Raw genomic sequence first — 19,666 nt, 5'->3', positions numbered from 1 at the left:
CAATGGGGTTTGAGAAATGTGCCTATCTCGCTCAGCAGAGTCAGTAACTCCCATCCCCAGCAAGCCTGCTCCTACAAGACCTCCTGACCTCAGTTTTGGAAATGCTATTCCATGCATTCAACTCTAACCTAACCTGGGTTTTCCCAAAGAGAGAGAGGGAACTCACTGTCTGCTACATAACAATGAAAGCCACTGCTTTACATGGCAGTGACCACTGTAGCCTCACTTCTATTATTAATATAATTATTTCTCCCATTCAGGACTACATACAGGTCTTATCAGCACCTAATACACTAATTTAATCTTCCAACAATGTTGTGAATAGGAACTTTTCTTAGTGCTAGCTCTATCAATAAGGCAACCAAGGCACAGAGGTTAAATAAAGTGTTTGGTACCCAAAGTCACAGATAGAGGATGAATTTGAACCCAAACATGGAAGACCAACATACACACTATAACAGTGCTCACCCAAGAGAAATTGAAGAACCTGCCTACATGTCACTTGCTGCCAGAAAAAGAATACAGAACAGAATCAAGGAAGCTCATGTTTACTGAATCCCACCCATGTGTTCCAAAAGCTGGGCTAGAAGCTTTATATATGTCATCTAACCCAAGAGTCAGATATGGTCCCTATGTCAGGGGCACACTCTCCTGCCTCATTCAGCGATGGGTATGTGCTTGAGAGCATTATGATGGAAAAAAAAAAAAAAAAAAGCAAAGAAAGTGAGTGAGCAGGCTGAATACTGAAGAATGAGCCAGTTGTGGGTTGAGCGTGTTAGGGCAAGAGGAGGCTGAGTAGGGAGGAAGTGGGGCTGGCTGTGGAAGGATTCTTCAAGGAGGCAGATCCGGGGAGATCTCTGACATGGAGATACGACAGGGCTTCCTGAGGTCTCAGGAGGGACAGAAGTTTCATTCAGACAGGCAGCTTCTCACAGCAAATCTCAACAAGTCAGGACAAATAGCGGGGGTCCACCCATTTTGAATAATGGCATGACACAAGCTGTCTTGAAAGACAAATGATGTCTCCAACTTCTGCAGGACAACACAAGATCAATTCTTCTTGTGTTTCTCCCTGAGTGGTGGTACAGGAGGGAGAAAGGGGATACGAACCCAATGCCCTGAACTCCAAGGCATTTCAGCCTTTGGCAAGAGGTCAAGAGAGGCTGCCTGTGTCTTTGTGGGAAACAGCGGTGAGTGACCGCTAGGCGCCACTTTTTTCCTCCCTCTCTTTAGGGACACCACACACTGCCTATCCCGAATAACACACCTGTGCAAGAAAAGCTGAGAAGAAACTTGTGGGGTCCCCAGGGTTCTGGAGGTCCAATGCTATTTAGTAGGTCGCAGGTAACACATGGACACCCTAGCAGAACTGGAACTCTCTGCTAACAGCTAGCCAGAAAGGGTCTAAACGAAAACAGAGACTAGATACACAGAAGGGCTCCAGAGAGGTTGGAGAGGGGAGGTCTAGGCTGGCTGGCTAATGGAATAAAAATCTGATTTCAAAATCATCATTCAGAAGTAACAGCTCTCATCCTAGAATATGAGCTGCCTGGACTTTTCACATGGGCTGTGGACCACTCTGGACCCAAAGGCATTCACTGGAAGTGAAAGGTACACAAAGGTCTGCAGGGATGGAAATGCTAAGATTTCCCTAAGAGATGTGTTCCCATCCAAAACCAAGAGTTCAGTCTGTGAGAGTGACAGAATCATAGGAATGAGGAGAACAGATGAGAAAGCAAAGTGTAATAAAAGGGAAAAGAAGGGCCAGTGATCAAAAGGAAACAGCTACAATCACTTTTCACTGAAGGCAAGAAATAATAAGAACAATAAGGAAATACTTAAAATTATTCCCCAGAGTTCCCATTGCGGCAGAGCGGAAATGAATCCGACTAGTATCCCTGAGGATACAGGTTTGATCCCTGGCCTTGCTCAGTGGGTTGGGAATCCAGAGTTGCCATGAGCTGTGGTGAAGGTCACAGATGCGGCTTGGATCTCCATTGCTGTGGCTACGGCATAGGTTGGCAGATGTAGCCCCAATTCGACCCCTAGCCTGGGAACTTCCATATGCCAAGGGTGCTGCCCTAAAAAGCTAAAAAAAAAAAAAAAAATAGATAAAATCATTCTCTACTTCATTCCTTTTTTACTGAGTTCCTACCATGGTTTATTAGCAAATTTGCCAAACAAGCATTATCTGAAAAGAGCAAGAGGGAGGGGGAGAAAGGGGAGGTGCAGAGTTCATTATTTTTCAAACTTTCTGCTAAGTGTTTACTCCTCCTGGATACATAGGGCTGAATAGACTCAGGCCAACCCAAATTCACGGTTCAAGCTTTTTCCACGTCCTCCAGTCAAGAAATAATAGCTGACAGCATTTAGAATTGAACATTGTTTCACGGCAGCCAGCACTCCCAAGTCCCACCTTTAATAGTTCTGTTTCAAACCCATACTACTGTTTTCCTTTGTACATGACAAGCCATCATCTCCTTTAAGTGCCACACCGATAATGACTTCTTTCCATTTCAAACAATGCGATACCTGCTGGCAACTCACTGATCCTTCAAAGCGAGCAACCTCACCAAATATTTAGCACTTTCCGAGCATAACAAATGAAAAACAAGCCTACTGTTTTTCATTACTTGACAATCAAGAATTACTTGATTGACATCCATGACCAGCAAACCTGATGAATTCTCAAAAAAAAAAAAAAAAAGTTTTTGGAAACACTTATTGGCTTCAGAAAATCAACCTTTTCCCAAACTGGACAAAATCCCTATGAGAGAATGACTCACTATTTTACAGATCCCTTTGTCTCTGCTGCCCACTTAGCTGTAACATCACAGGGTGGGGACTCTGTCTAGTATTTTTCCACTCACTGTGCCTGATACACTGCATGGAACATAATACATGCTCAATAAACATCAGTTAGAAGAATGGAATTTGCTCAAGTTAAAAACAAACAAACAAAAAAAACCTCTGCATTTGTGAAATATCCTTGGATAAAACCATTAAAAAAAAAAGTAACAGAAATGGATTTGATTAGGCTTTCAGGCAAACACCTACACTGATGTTCTTCTGCCATTTAACACTTTATTTGGCTAAAAGAAAGACACATAAGAGGGCCATCTATTACATTTAGAATGGATAAGTGATAAGTCCTACTGTACAGCACAGGGAACTCTATCCAATCCCTTGGGATAGAACATGATGGAAGACAGTATGAGAAAAGTGTGTGTGTGTGTGTATAAATGACAGGGTCACTATGCTGTACACTGATTGATACAACACTATACATTGATACAACACTATAAATCAACTCTAATAATAAAGAGCCATCTCAATGACCCTCATCCAGGAAACCCTAGAGCCTGATACTAGAACTGTGACTGAGCGTCACTGAGACTTCACCTAACTAGCCTGGTTTCCTAGGAAATTGCTTGAACTTTCTAAGACTCATTTTTCCTCATCTGTACAATGAGATACCTTAAAAGCTTCCTATGAGATTAGTTCAATGACAGCTAATATTTATTGAGTATTTAGTTTTGCTAGAAACTATGCTAAATTCTTTTTTGTTTTTTTGGGGTTTTTTTTGTTGTTGTTGTTTAGGGCCACGCCCACAACAAATGGAGGTTCCCAGGTTAGGGGTCCAATGAGAGCTGCAGCTGCCAGCCTACACCACAGCCACAGCAACACCGGATCCTTAACCCACTGAGCAAAGCCAGGGATTGAACCTTCGACCTCATGGTTCCTACTCAGATTTGTTTGCACTGCGCCACGACGGAACTCCAACTATGCTAAATTTTTAAAAATAAAGGTAGTATTTTCCATATTTACATGTTATATACACATGTAATTTCATTTAATTCTCACAACAACCCTATGACGGTTCTCTCCATTCTGCAGGTGAGGGAATGGAGGCATCTGGACATTTAGCTACCGGGCCCAGGTCACACTGGGTAGCGAGGACCAACACCAGGACTAAAATGCATGCAGTCTGGCTCCAAAGCTGATGCCCTCTTCCTCTGCTGTTGTTTGCTTCTCTGGCTCTAGACTGTCTCCAGGCACAGAAAAAGGGGTAACATCCCCCTCCCAGAAGAACTGAGTGTCTAGGATACAGAGGGGTAGTTTTAACATATACGACCTTGTATATCCTTGGAACTTTATGCTTTAAGAATCTGTTTCCTATTCAAAAAATATATACTCCAGGGAGTTCCCGTTGTGGCTCAGTGGTTAACGAATCCGACTAGGAACCATGAGGTTGCAGGTTCGATCCCTGGCCTTGCTCAATGGGTTAAGGATCTGGCATTGCCGTGAGTTGTGGTATAGGTTGCAGACGCAGCTTGGATCCCCCATTGCTGTGGCTCTGGCGTAGGCCGGCAGCTACAGCTCCGATTAGACCCCTAGCCTGGGAACCTCCACATGTCGCAGGAGCGGCCCCAGAAAAGGCAAAAAGACAAAAATATAAATATATATATATATATATATTCCAAAAAGTTTTTTGAAAGCTGAAAGTGCTACAAGAGTTGACAAACTGAGCAATAATCCTACCTTTTATGTAAGGAGTTGAGGATGAGTATCATTTTCACTATTTAGCACTAAAAGCATCATAAAATCGCAGAATTACACAAAGGTCCATCCCAGAGCCTGTGTACTACAGGCTGAAGTTTCTAACACAATCATTGCTGTAGTTCTGTTTCTCCACTTATATGGGTTTTAATGACTATACAGGAATGTCCACCTCAGGGCTTTTGCACTTGCTGTTTTCCCACCAGGACCTTCCTCTTCCATTTATCCAGAGGCTCCACCCTTGCCTGCCTCCTTCAGGACCACACTTAAATGCCATCTTCTCAATCACACTCTTTTAAAAACCAGAATCCCTTTATTTTTCTTCGGAGACTATATCCCCATCTGATGACATATTATGTTTTTACTTATCTGCTTTATCGTCTGTCTCCCCACCTCAGTCTCTTAAACTGTCAGCTCCCTGGAGTCGCCCTTATGGCTTAGCATAACAAACCCAGCTAGTACCCATGAGGATGTGGGTTCAGATCCCTGGCCTCACTCAGTGGGTTAAGGATCCAGTGTTGCCATGAGCTGTGGTGTAGGTCGCAGACACAGCTGAAATATATATACAGTATTTATTTTACAGGACCAGCTTTAGCAAAGAAGAGGGAGTAACTGACATAGCATATATACTATATACTAGTATATACACTATACATAATATATATGACAAAATATACATTTTTATACCAAAAAAAAAAATATATATATATAGTCTTTTGTCTTTTCAGGACCACACCCTCAGCATGTGGAAATTCCCAAGCTAGGGGTCGAATTGGAGCTACAGCTGCCGGCCTACACCACAGCCACAGCAACGCCAGATCCGAGCCGCATCTGTGACCTACACCACAGCCCACAGCAATGCCAGTTCCTTAACCCACTGAGTGAGGTCAGGGATCAAACTTACATCCTCATGAATCCTAGTCAGGTCTGTTAACCACTGAGCCACCAGAGGAACTCCTGGACATAGTGTATTTTAAGAGAGAGAGAAAATCATTGAAGTGTGCCAGTCAATATAAGTCTACCTATAAATTCATTCTTTGGGGTTCCTCTTTTGAAAATGTTTGAAAGGTATGATGGCAGGCTTGCTGATTTGAACTGAGTGGGTGAAGTGAAAAAAACTATGGAGGTTGAATTCAGACCACACATTTTCATGCCGATGTGGCCAACTTCCCCAAGTTTCCTAGTCTATAAAGAGTTGATAATTATCACAGTTGCTTAACTTTATAAACTTGTTATGAGACTTACATTGGTTTAAGTGAGGATTAAATGCCTTTAAATAGGAGTGAAGCACTTGGTAAACTGTTAAAATGTAGCATATATGGTAACTAAATGTAAACTCTAGGAAGGAATAACATAACAGGTGTTTGAGTTCCCACCAAAATAGCCAGTACAAGTTAGGAAAATTGAAAAAGAATAGAAGAGAAAATCAAATTTAGCAGAAAGTATGAACTCAAAAGGTCACTTTAAAAATGTATGCCAGCTTCCTTGAGCTTTGCATTTTTAAGCTTTATGAAGCAATTCTGCAACAAAATTTACAGAAAATAATGCAGAATGGCTGCCAGTGGGCACAGTTTAAAAATTTCCAGGGGCAGGGGGGAAGTTTTTAATGTCACATACTGTATCAGAGCAAAGCACAACAATCCTGACAAGCCATCCAGAAAACTCAATGGAAACAAGCATTTAACTTCAAAGAAGCAGCACTGACTTGCTAGTTGATAAGGAGGGGCAGAGGGGACAGTGCAAAGTCAAAACTCTCTTGCTGCCTTTTTTTCTCATTTATAAAAGTTTAAATCACTTGTTTCCTTGGACTATTAAAAGTATACAACCTTCTGGAGGCCAGTGACCTTCATTTAAAGGGTGCAGAATGGCTGACAGATGATCAACAGTCATTCCAGGCTTATAATTTGCATTACAAATCAGAGCCTGTGAGGACAGAAGAGGCCTGAGCTCTGGGTCCAACTCCCTCATTTTACAGAGAAAGAAACTGACACATAGGCAACTTAAATGGCTTTCCCAGCTCTCATATTCGTTCACTGAAAATAAACACCAGAGTGTAAGTGTTTCATGTAATTATGAAAATTACTTTTTTTAAGGAAATAAAAATTTTCCTCGCTAGCTGAAAAGAATTAAATACACTGGATTAATGGGTTAAATAAACAAGCCAGATAACCTTCTAGGATCTCGTATCAGAGGCTTTAGACTCTTTCAATAGGAGTTTTTCACATGAGGCAAAGTAACAGCCTTTTTCTCCCTCCCAAACTGAAAATCCTGAGGCTTATCATTTTAGCATACATTCACGTCATAATGGTGTGCCTCTCCTGGGGTAGTCACAGACCCTGTATACGTAAATATAAGAGATTCTCTTCCCCCAAAAAGATATTTTCTTACCCTTATTGTGACTATATGTAAAATCTCCCTCATCTTTAAGAGGCAAACTCTGACCTTTTGGAGAGAAGCTCTAGCCTTCGCCTGAATGCATTATCCCTTAAACCTTCAAATTATTCAGTGGTCAGCATCATGCATGCTGGAAGAGACGCCAGTAAATTCAAAGGGAGATGATTTAAGAATAATAAAACAACCTACACGGAGCAAATAATAAAACCAACATCCAGACTAATAATTCCCAAGCTTTGTGATACCTTTTACTATTAAAAGAGTTTTCCCAATAAGGCCAAGGAAAACCAGAGCTTTCTATCAGCTACCCAGACAGAAGCGCACACATAGGATGAAGCTTCAGAGATGCCTAAAACAGTCCCAAATATCACAATTACTTCTGCTAATTCATAGAGCTTACTATGTGCTAAGCAGTCTACCATCTGTTATCCCACCTAATTCTAACAACAACCCTGCCAGTTGAAAATATCATCCTTGTTTTTGAGATAAGAAAACTAAGTCTCAGAGAGGTCAGTTGCTCTGAGGTTAAGGAGCCAAGAATTTTTTTTTCTTTTTTTCTTTTTTCAGGCCACACCCAGGCGAGAGGTCTAATCGGAAGTGTACCTGCTGGCTTACGCCACTGCCACAGCAATGCAGGATCCAAGCCACATCTGCAACCTACACCACAGCTCATGGCAACACTGGATCCTTAACCCACTGAGCGAGGTCAGGTGATCGCATCTGCGCCCTCGTGGATGCTAGTCAGATTCATTAACCGCTGAGCCATGACGGGAACTCCAGGAGTCAAGATTTAACCCTGATCTTTCTAATGGTGAAGTCAGAATTCCTTCTCCAGAAATATCATGCGGATTTTCTCCCACTAGTCTGACATTTACCATTATTTACTCTCCTTAAATGTCTTCAGAAAAATGTCTGTTTTATCCGAGACAATGTCATGCTCTTTAGTTAACAAGTTCACTCAGATGAGCATCTCTGATTATCAATTACTGTCATCTAATAGAAAGTAGACTCTGTGGGAAGAGGCCAAAGAACAGGGAGGGCAACAAAGCAGGGCAAATTAAAGGAACGGGGGGTGGCTGGCTTCTGACAGAACGACAGTAATATCCAGATAGCACGCCACCCCATCCTAGGTACCTTTCATATTTTGAACTAAGAGAATAAATTACAAGACATTCTACCCAAACCATTCTAATAAAAGAGCTCTTCTGAAAATGCGTTTGGGAAAACTCACAAGTGAATATACAGAAGCCTGCGGATAGGAAGAGACTCAAAGAACTTGAAGATGCTATTCCTTGAGAAGAGGTAAGAGACATTCAGGAATTCCCGGTTGACTTTTAACATTGAATCTGCAGAGCCAATAGAATCAAGCACATATTACATGCCTGTTCCTGCATATGATTTCCATCTACCATGACCCCAGGCTTCATAAGGGAAACTAGAAAGGTCTTCATCTTTGGCCTGAGTTGTTCATGGGCTGTCTGAGGCAGGGAGCTTTTTGCTGTGATGGTTCTCACTGCGTTAAGACTTCAGAGTTGCCAGAAGCAGCGTTTTTAGGACCAGGGAGGACCTGTGAGGCTGGAACAAAGTTGTTTCAGGGCTGAAAGAAGTTATGCCTCCCTTCATCAGAGCAAGATGTAGAATGAGTAGGAAAAGCATCTAATCTTCTCTGCTCAGAACACAGAATATTCCTTTATGGGTGCTTCTTGCTTTCTCTTTTAAGAGTAAAAAAGGTGCATGGGGTATACACATGCTGAAAAGAGATAACTTGTATGTTCCAAAGAATTTGTTTGAAATATCTCTGTTTTCCAAAGATTCTGGTTACATATAGGTTTTTCAGGGACATGTCATGATATAAAAGCAGGGTATGCATATATATACATATATATATGTATATATATATGATGATTTTTATTTTTTTCATTATAGCTGGTTAACAGTGTTCTGTCAATTTCCTACTGTACAGTGGTGGTGACCCAGTTACACATACATGTACACATTCCTTTTTTCTCACATTATCATGCTCCATTATAAGTGACTTGACATAGTTCCCAGTGCTACACAGCAGGATCTCCTTGCTAATCCATTCCAAAGGCAATAGTCTGCATCTATTAACCCCAAGCTCCCCAACCACCCCACTCCCTCCCCGTCTCCCTTGGCAACCACAAGTCTATTCTCCAAGTCCATGATTTTCTTTTCTGTGAAAAGGTTCATTTTTGCAGTACTTTTGACTAAGTATGGAGTACAAGGAAAGGTCTCAGAGGTGGTAAAAAAGTTTTTAAAAATAATGTGGAAAAGTAGCCCAGAAGCAATGTTATACCTAACAAATTCGATCTGGGGTAAATCTACCACCACTCTTTTTATATAACCAAGTCATCTTTTTTTTTTTTTCTTTTTTGTCTTTTTAGGGCCGCACCCACGGCATATATAGGTTCCCAGGCTAGGAGCTGCAGCCGCCAGCCTACGCCACAGCCACAGCAACACCAGATCTGAGCCACATCTGCAACCTACACCACAGCTCAGGGCAACGCCGGATGGTTAACCCACCTAGCAAGGCCAGGGATTGAACCCATGTCCTCATGGATACTAGTCGGGTTCGTTACCACTGAGCCACGATGGGAACTCCAAGTCATCTTTTTAGTTATAGTTATAAAAGGAAATAGAGGCCAGAAGAGGGGCAGTGGCATGGACCCCTTTCTTTCATTGAACTCAATATGTATATGTAATGCCAATAAAAAAACAAGTAAGAAATTGCCAGAGTTGTAGGCCAGCGACTACAGCTCCTATTGGACCCCTTGCCTGGGAACCGCCATATGCTGCAGGGACAGCCCTAAAATACAAAAAAAGAAAAAGAAAAGAAAAGAAGTTGCCATTCAAAATAGGGAAAATAACGAATTAAATATTTTAGTTATTTTAATATAGTTTTTAGAAAGGTAAAAAGTTATCTACATATTGGTCTATCTTTATATATGATTAGTGAATATGAATTTATTCATAAAAATAATATTCCAAAAACAAGAAAATTTCAATAAAAATGAAAGCTCTGAAAAAGCTACAGTTGTGACAAACCACTAAATCATACTGATGTGATATTGTATCTTCTTGTTCCTTTGGTTTTATTTATTTATTTATTTTGTCTTTTTGCCTTTTCTAGGGCCCCTTCCTGAGGCACGTGGAGGTTCCCAGGCTAGGGGTCTAATTGGAGCTGTAGCCACCGGCCTACGCTAGAGCCACAGCAATGCGGGATCCGAGCAGCGTCTGCAATCTGCACCACAGCTCACGGCAATGCCAGATCCTTAACCCACTGAGCAAGGGCAGGGATTGAACCCGCAGCCTCATGGTTCCTAGTCGGATTCGTTAACCACTGCGCCACGATGGGAACGCCATTCCTTTGGTTTTAAAACAAGAATTTTTTAAAAAAATAAAGTTTAAAGATGTTATTCAAACTCAATAAAACACATCATGCAGGAGTTCCCTTCATGGCTCATTGGTTAACGAACCTGACTAGGATCCATGAGGATGCAGGTTCGATCCCTGGCCTCACTCAGTGGATTAAGGATCTGGCGTTGCTGTGAGCTGTGGCATAGGCCAGCAGCTGTAGCTCCGATTCAACCCCTAGCCTGGGAACTTCCATATGCGGCAACATGCAGCCCTAAAAAGAAAGAAAAAGGAAAACATACATGAGCTACAAGTAAAAATCATACCCTTTGTGATTTGCACTGTTTCAAATTTTAAACACAGATAGAATCTCCAAATAGTCACAAGGAGTATCAGAACTGAAGTAGATTTCTTCACCTGTGCTGTCGCGGTGGTTTCACTGATTTCACATCTAGGGTTTCCCAGAAATGCGCAGGACCACAGAGGTCAGACTCAAACTATATCTGAAGTGAGCTCTAACAGTTCTGAACTTTTAGGAACTTAGTCTCAAAGTGAATGTGTGTGGATCACTCACATGGGAAAGAGTCAGCTGCCTGGACGAACAGCTGGGATGGAAAAGCCTAACTAGTGAGGAACTGAGACCTCAGACCAACAGCCAGTGAGGAACTGAGGACTAAGCCAGAAGCAGCCCTCACCCCCAGGCCAGGCTTCAAAAGCTGCAGCTACAGTCAGCCTCTTCACCGCAATCTCATGAAAGGTGCTGAGCCAGAACCACAAACCTAAGCTGCTCCTGGATACTGATCTTTAGAAACGAAGAGAGATAAGAAATACTATTTTCTTTTAAATGTGAATGTATGTAGTTCAGTTTTTAAGAAGGGGTTCTCCAAATTAACGTGCATGTAAACAATGGTATTAAAGAATAATACAGGAGTTCCTGTTGTGGCACAGCAGAAACAAATCCGATTCGTATCCACAAGGATGCGGGTTTGATTCCTGGCCTCGCTCAGTGGGTCAGGGATCCAGCATTGCCGTGAGCTGCGGTGTAGGTTGCAGGCACAGCTTGGATCCTGCATTGCTATGGCTGTGGCACAGGCCAGCAGCTGTAGTTCCGATTCAATCCCTAACCTGGGAACTTCCATATGCCACAGATTCAGCCCTAAAGAGCATTAAAAAAAGAATCGCTAATACAAATGTTTTAAGTTTGTAGCTTATGTATATGTTATTAAAACAACATGGAGTTCCCGTCGTGGCGCAGTGGTTAACGAATCGACTAGGAACGTGAGGTTGCGGTTCGTCCTGCCCTGCTCAGTGGTTAACGATCCGCGTTGCGTGAGCTGTGGTGTAGTTGCAGACATGGCTCGGATCCGCGTTGCTGTGGTCTGCGTAGCGGTGCAACAGTCGATTCGACCTACCTGGAACTCATATGCGGGAGCCCAAAAAATAGCAAAAAAAAAAAAAAAAAAAAAAAAAAAAAAAAAAAAAATAAAACAACAATAACCACAGAATTGTTTATAACTTAGGCCAACGAAAGGGTTTTTTCAGCAAAGAGTAATTTACCACTGACATGTGTTTAGAATTGTCCTCACAGAGCAATATTAAAAAGCACACCAAATTTTAGTCGGTTTCATTACTGCTTTACAAATACACACATACCAGGCACCCCTCACTGCATCACCTCACAGCAGGCCATTCCTTCAGCCCCAAGCTTACTGGGTGATGGGCAGGAAGAAAGGAGTTTTAAGTCAATTCTTGAATAAGATAAGAAATGTAGACTCATTAAATAAAGTGCAAAGAATCAGAGCAGGTGGAAGAACACATATTTAAATTATACCTCTCGGAGTTCCCGTCATGGCTCAGCGGTTAACGAATCCAACTAGGAACCATGAGGTTGTGGATTCGATCCCTGGCCTCGCTCAGTGGGTTAAGGATCCGGTGATACTGTGAGCTGTGGTGTGGGTCACAGACGCGGCTTGGATCTGGCGTTGCTGTGGCTGTGGTGTAGGCTGGTGGCTACAGCTATGATTCGACCCCTAGCCTGGGAACTGCCATATGCCTCAGTTGCAGACCTAAAAAGACAAAAAGACCAAAAGAAAAAAAAAAAAAAAAAAGCAAATGTGGAAGTTACATGGGGAAGTAGAGAGATGTTTGCTTTGCAGGACCATGAACAATGGTGAGATTCTGTGGCTTGGGGAGTCCCTGATTCTAAAGTCCCAATCTTCTAAGTAGCAAAAGGAAGAGAAACTCTAGAGCTGAAATGACTCAAGAAGAAATGAGATCATTTAATACCTCTGTGTGCTTTATTCTACTTAAGGTTTTTCTGATGAACACAGTATAAAAACACAACAGAACAACATGGACCCAATGAACTGAACCCAAAGAAAATGTCTTTCCAAAGCTCAGAGGGCACCCAAATATTATCCAAAATGTTTAATGCCTGTATAAATTAAAAGTGAGAAGGAAATGGGTGAGGGAAGAGAGTCCATAAGAACGAAGACCCACTGAAATGCTAAGGTCAAAGATGGAGAATTCAACTTTGCCAGCTCTTCCTCTTAATGGATGAAGACTCAGCCCTGGTTTCTCAGCCCCCGTTCTCACTATTACATAGAGTACAAGGTGGTCTGCTTAATTTCCCCCATCATCAGAAACAGCCTCTAAACAACTAAATCTAGGATCTTTTAATGTGTCACGATTTTCTTGCTTTTTAAGGAAATTATATCAAACTTGTGGTTGGAGAAAAAACTAGTTAAGCATTCTTTTCAAAGTTCAGCACAGTCCTAAATTATAGGTTTGGATGCACAAGCAGAAGAAAGTTTTGTTTCATTTTAATCTGATTTTAAACTGAATCAGCTGAGGCTGTTACAAAGATGAACTATGTAATTAGAGCAATCTACTCAGTTATATATCTACAGTAAAGGGATACAGTCAGAGCAAGGGACAGAGACCTAAAAGCTTTTTTTTCTGCTTTCTCCACTAAAGTCATTTTTTTCTTCTGTAGCAGGAAAAGGAAACACATACTGCATACCTACTATGCAAAAAATACCTGACATTAAATAATTTTAAAATTCTATTTCTTGCAAAATATAGATTTTATCACTTCATATAAAGTAAATGTATTCTTGTATAGGGGAGGGGGAATTGTTCTTTAAAGGACTACTGTTATTTATTTGCATTTAACATAGTTTTCACACCCATAAATCAGTCATACTCATAATACATGTAACAGAAAGGGATTAATGCTGCTGTAAGAATCATTTCTTGGAGTTCCTGTTGTGGCGCAGCGCTTAACGGATCCGACTAGGAACCATGAGGTTGCGGGTTCGATCCCTGGCCTTGCTCAGTGGGTTAAGGATCCAGCGTTGCCATGAGCTGTGATGTAGGTTGCAGATGTGGCTCGGATCCCAGGTTGCTATGGCTCTGGCGTAGGCTGGTGGCTACAGCTCCGATTCGACCCCTAGCCTGGGAACCTCCCTATGCCACGGGAAGCAGCCCTAGAAAAGACAAAAAAAAAAAAAAAAAAGAATAATTTCTTTAATGTCCCAGGTAAGCAATGATGTCCTGCTTATTAAACATTTTTAAAAGCCATGCTTACTTGAATTACTATTCTCATTTAATTTTTAGGACTGAAAATCTCAGAGTTTACTGAAAAGCAGGGAAGGGATACAAAAATCAAATTTCCACAAAAGAACCTTTTTTTCTGATGCCACACCAGCAGAAATGGGGCATAACTGAGCAAGTTTTAGAAATAAGAAAGCCATAAAGCCTGTGAATTTGAACTTAGAAAGTTTCTCTGATGCTGAATCTAACATCAAAATAACATGAGTACCCCAGTTTCAAAATACAAAGAGAACATATTCTTAAGTAATTCTTTTAATGTTTTTCATTGAAATCAGAACACAAAAAGCAGTGCCAAACACAAAAAGTAAACAGTGAATATAACTTTAGGGAACAAATAACTAACTTGTTTAACAAGGAACCAGCTTTCCGAGTTAGTGAAAGCAAGCCAAATCTAGTGACGCATATTTAATCACTCAAGGAAGGTGATTAAAGCAAAAATGTTCCATTGGTACACTAAATATTAAAATGCAACATGAAGAACACAGCTCCTTTAAAGGCTGGACAATAAACATTGACTTATTCCTCATACAAATTACATGTAAAACCAGGGTTTTCTAATAGCAGCACCAAAGCAGCAGTTCAAACAATAAGCAGGCAATATTGTTCCTATGAGCTTAAACGAACAACAAAGAGCCTAAGAAGGGAATTTTCAAGTGCGTGTAAAATGTGGTAAGGAGCTGGAAGTAGGGACATGGAAAAACTGAAAGGAGTGAAAGTCATTCACTTACCAGTAAGTGATATATAAATAATCAACTCAGTCAATGAAAACATATTGTAGAATTAGGTCAGCAACACAGACCCAGAAACCTCCTTCCTGTCTCCCCACCCCACACGTACTACAGCCAGTGCCGGCTGCCTTCTTACCAACCAACCAATCCAAGGGCAAAAAGCTAAAAAGGAACAGCAGTGAACTGGAAGGAGACACCCTGCTTCTGGGACAGCGGCAGTGACTATGTCAACCTGCGTGGAAGGTTCTTCAGGGTCCGGCCAGGGGACCTTAGAGCTGGAAGTAAACGTGTGAACTGCTGAACAGAACAGAAACTGGCTCCACAAAGAACTTCTGTTTCGCATGGCTTGACCCAGAGTCAGCCTGTGAAATTTCCGTGTCTCTATCCAGAGAATCTGCAAAGAAGGGAGAGAGAGGCTACAAAATCCAGCTGTCCCCATTCCAGGACTCCAGGTGGCAAGGACCTGCAGGGAGCTATGCTCAATATTTTGTGATAACCTATAAGGGAAAAGATTCTGAAAATGAATATACATATATTATACATGTATAATTGAATTGCTGAGCTGTATGCCTGAAACTAACTTGATACTGTAAATTAACTCTACTTCAGTAAGTAAAATAAACAAAATAAATTAATTTTTTTAAAAGACCCTAGGGGGGCTAGCAACCTTAGATACTTTTTTTTTTTTTTTTTTTTGGTTCTTCTTAGGGCCACACCTGTGGCATATGGAAGTTCCCAGGCTAGGGAGTTGCAGTCATGGATCTAAGCCACAGCCACAGCAATGTGGGGCCTAAGCCCCATCTGCAACCTACACCACAGCTCACGGCAATACCCATTGAGCAAGGCTAGGGATCAAACCCGCTTCCTCATGGATCCTAGCCAAGTCTTTTACCACTGAACCACAAGGGGAGCTCCCTTAAATGCTTTAAATGACAGCCGCTGGGTGGGCGAGAGAGGTGTCCGGTCTGGTGCTAAGACAAGCCAGAGCAAGGCCATTTCCTCTGGTTTCTCCTCAGAGGAGAAATTCCAGGTATCTAGTCTCTCCTTCCTTCTCCCCACACGCCTGGGGCTTTGATGGTATCGGAATAAGGCTGCCACACCTGGGCTCCACAACTTCAGCCTTACCCTACTTTCTGTTCCAACTCTGTAATTCCTATTGTCTTGGTTCTGCTGAGGGCACTGAAGAAAGATCAGATGACCCTGATTCGTAGCAAAGTGTGAATAATTAATTAACAGGTCTTTTCTACCTTGACTTCCACTGTCCCCCACTCACTGTTAAACCAAGTAGATCTTCTAGTCTCTGTATTTTGAAGAGAAAGAATTGGGGACGAGGTTGGGGTGAGAGGAACCTTTGTTTTTCTGATGCGCAATGAATCACACCACTCACTGGCCTTGGGAACTGGCAAGGATGCCGCCAAGCAACAACTTGGAACTTCAAGGGCAGGAAGCCTGTGCTATGCAGAGGCGGGCAAGCCCAGACCATCTCATGCCATCTCCTCTCCAGTCTTCCAGTTTTAACAAAGAAATGAAGTTCTGACCCACACTACGTGGAGGAAGCTTGAGCACATTATGCTGAATGATAGAAGCCAAGACACAAAGGCACATATATCTTACAATTCCACTGACATGAGGAAACTCGAGTAGCCAAATTTACAAAGTAGAACAGAGGTGACCAGGGGCTGGGGGGAAGGGGAATGGGGCATTTCTCTTTGGGAAAATGGAAAAGTTTTAGAAATAGATAGTGGTGATAGTTGCACAACATGGAGAGTGTATTTAATTCCACCGAACTGTACACATAAAAATGGTCACTTTTGCAGCCACTATGGACAACAGTATAGAAGTAACTCAGAGAACAAAAAACAGAATTACCATGTGATCCAGAAAAGATGAAAACTCTTAATTTGAAAAGATACGTGTACCCCAATGTTCAGAGCAGCACTATTTACAATAGCCAAGACATGGAAGCAACCTAAATGCCCATCAACAGAGGAATGGATAAAGAAGATGTGGTACATATACACAATGGAATATTACTCAGCCGTAAAAAGAATGAAATAATGCCATTGGTAGCAACATGGATAGACCTATCACTAAGCGAAGTCAGAGAAAGACAAGTATCACATGATATAACTTATAAATGGGATCCAAAAAAATGACAGAAGTGAACTTATTTACAAATAAGAAACAGACTCACAGACATAGAAAACAAATGTAGAGTTCCCGTTGTGGCACAGCAGAAACGAACCCCACTAGGAACCACGAGGTGGCGGGTTCGATCCCTGGCCTCACTCAATGGGTTAAGGACCTGATGTTGCCGTGAGCTGTAGTGTAGGTTGCAGACACGGCTCAGATCCCACATTGCTGTGGCTGGGGTGTAGGCCAGCAGCTGTGGCTCAGATTAGACCCCTAGCCTGAGAATCTCCATATGCCCTAAAAAGCAAAAAGAAAAAGAAAACAAATGTATAGTTACCAAAGGGGAATTGTAGGAGAGATAAATTAGGAATTTGGGTTAACAGACACACACTACCATATATAAAATTGATAGGTAACAAGGACCTACTGCATAGCACAGGGCACTATATTCAATATCTTGTAGTAACACATAATGGAAAAGACTGAAAAAGAATACACACACACACACATACACACACACACACACACACATATATAACTTAGTTTACTGTATACCTGAAACACTGTAAATCAACTATATTTCCATAAAAAAGAGAAAATGGTCAATTTTACGTTATATATATTTAACAACAATTTTAAAATAACAAAAGCAAAAAAAAAAAAATTGCAAAGGGAGACAAACTCATACGTATCTCCCCATCCCACATTTCATCCAGCCCTCCCTAAAGTCCGTTTTAGTCCTGGGAGTTCAAGATCCGTCCATCCTCTCTAGTTCCGTGAGGGATGAACACACTGGTCAACCCAAGGAGGCCTGGTCCCAGAGCAGCCCGCAGAGGGTCACAGAGGGGCTGAACTTTTCCAGACTTGGTGCTCAGGTCAGAGCCACCGAGGGAGTTCAAGCAGTGTCTCCTCCTCCTCAAATTTTTCCTGTTCTTTCCAGAAGTGGACCCCACTCTTGCTCCCAAGCTCCATCCCTGAACTAAACTCCCAAGGGTTGAATTAGTGGGTAGCCTTGAACCCAAACTGACTATTTTTGGCTCAGCCATGAGGTGACCCAGGCAAATCCTTTCCCAACCCTGATGGACTCCGCTGGACCCTTGGGAGCTGGGCTGGGAATCATCGAATATGGGGGGAAATTATGAAGTGGTTATTTTCCCTCTTTCCTTCTTTCTCATGTGTTTAATATCTTTGCAACAATATCTATCCATTCATTAGACATTATCACTAATTATTATATCAGGCAACTCTGTTTAACTTAACGGCTAAGAGCACAGGTCTGAAGACAAATATCCATGCACTAGTGTATGATGCTGGGCAGTGCCCCCAACTCCCAGGGCCTCAGTTTCCTCATCCATAAAGTGGAGATAACAGTCATGTCCAACACATAGGCTTGTGATGAAAATTAAATGTGTTACACATAAAAGGCTTAGGGAATACCTAGCACTTGTTGAGCACTCAAAGTTGCTGTCCGTGTTGTTATCTGAATCAGTTTATCACCCTCAATTGGCAAAACTCATTGCCGACATGGGACATGTTTTATGCCCAGTGTTTGACACTTTTGTCCCAGAAAAGTAGGGGGATGGGGCGCAAGAAAATGACTTTTTATAATTTTCTCCAAAGTTTTTCCATCACTTGCCTGTTAGTGACCAAAATACCAGCCAGCCATCTGGCACATGCTAATCTAACCAAAGTTCTCTACCTCACTAGAATTCTCAAGTAAGATACTTTAAAAAAAAAAAAAAAAAAGAAAAGAAAAAAAAACTATTCAATCCAAAAGTGTAAGCAGAGATGAACAGAGGCAAGGGGTGTGGAAAGAGAGTCCCATGGCCATGTCTGAATCTCTGATCCAGTTCTTCCTGCTCCACCCACTGAGGCTTCCCAACTATGTGAGCCCACAAATTCCCTTTATTGCATATGCTGGTTTGAGTGGAGTTTCAGTCACTTGTAACTAAGAGTCTTAACCAAAATTCAGTTAAGGATCCAGCCACAAGCTGTGGTGTAGCTTACAGATATGCTTCAGATCTAGTGTTGCCATGGCTGTGGCATAGGGCCTGCAGCTGCAGCTCTGATTCAACCCCCTAACCTGAGAACTTCCATGTGCCACAGGTACAGCCATAAAAACAAAAAAAAACAAATGATCTTGTTACAAATGACAGTGGAGGAGTTCCCATTATGGCTCAGTGGTAATGAACCTCATGGACTATTATCCATAAGAACACGGCTTCAAGCCCTGGCCTCGCTCAGTGGGTTGAGGATCTGGCATTGCTGTGAGCTGCGGTGTAAGTTGAAGATGTGGCTCAGATCCTGTGTTGCTGTGGCTGTGGTGTAGGCTGGCAGCTGCAGCGCCAATTCGATCCCAAGCCTGGGATCGAATATGCCACAGGTGTGACCCTAAAAAGCAGAAAAAAGAAAAAAAGAAAAAGAAAAACAATAGTAGAAAAATTGATACCCACCTGATTTGTCTCTTCCCACGGTGTTACTTTTGAGATACTTTTAATGACAAGTAATACAATCCATTTCTGGATAAATGCTGAGGAAAATGGTCTCACTCCTTAAGTAAATGAAGGTTCTCGAAGGAACGGCCGAAATGGGTTTAGAAAGCACCGTCTTGAATTCAAGCCAGCACGTCCAAAGACTCCAACATGCTGAAAGAACTGAGAGTGCATCTCCTGAAGGCATTTCTGCCGTTCCCAACTTGTATCCTCCCCTTGCCCGCACTGTACAAAGGACATGGGTTCACGCTCCCTCCATGCACACCTCAGAAAGCCTGCTGTCCACCTGGGGACCCCCTTGCCTTCCCTTGAAAGACATGGGCCATTAGCATATTAGTGAGATCCTCTCCTCACAGCCTGAACGCCTGG

At 42.1% G+C, this 19,666-nt stretch overlaps 1 protein-coding gene across 5 annotated transcripts in view; it reads right to left on the bottom strand.

Annotated features, from left to right (window-relative positions):
- RNF144B (ring finger protein 144B) overlaps positions 1–19,666 on the bottom strand; it is a 172,994-nt gene that overhangs the window by 125,091 nt on the left and 28,237 nt on the right. Inside the window, exon 2 of one of the 5 annotated variants that reach the window (XM_021100234.1) lies at positions 19,259–19,459. The exons of 2 other annotated variants lie outside the window; for them this stretch is intronic. Coding sequence is in view for 1 of the 3 variants with exons in the window: in XM_005665608.3 (XP_005665665.1) it covers positions 14,673–14,715 (43 nt within the window). In the remaining 2 variants the exon portion in view is untranslated. 2 more of the 5 variants (XM_013977462.2, XM_005665608.3) reach the window with 2 other exon arrangements.

This window comes from Sus scrofa, chromosome 7 (genome assembly GCF_000003025.6).
Source record: "Sus scrofa isolate TJ Tabasco breed Duroc chromosome 7, Sscrofa11.1, whole genome shotgun sequence".
Lineage (NCBI taxonomy): Eukaryota > Metazoa > Chordata > Mammalia > Artiodactyla > Suidae > Sus > Sus scrofa.
Note: the sequence above shows the minus strand (reverse complement) of the source record. Positions and strands in the feature narration are given on the sequence as shown.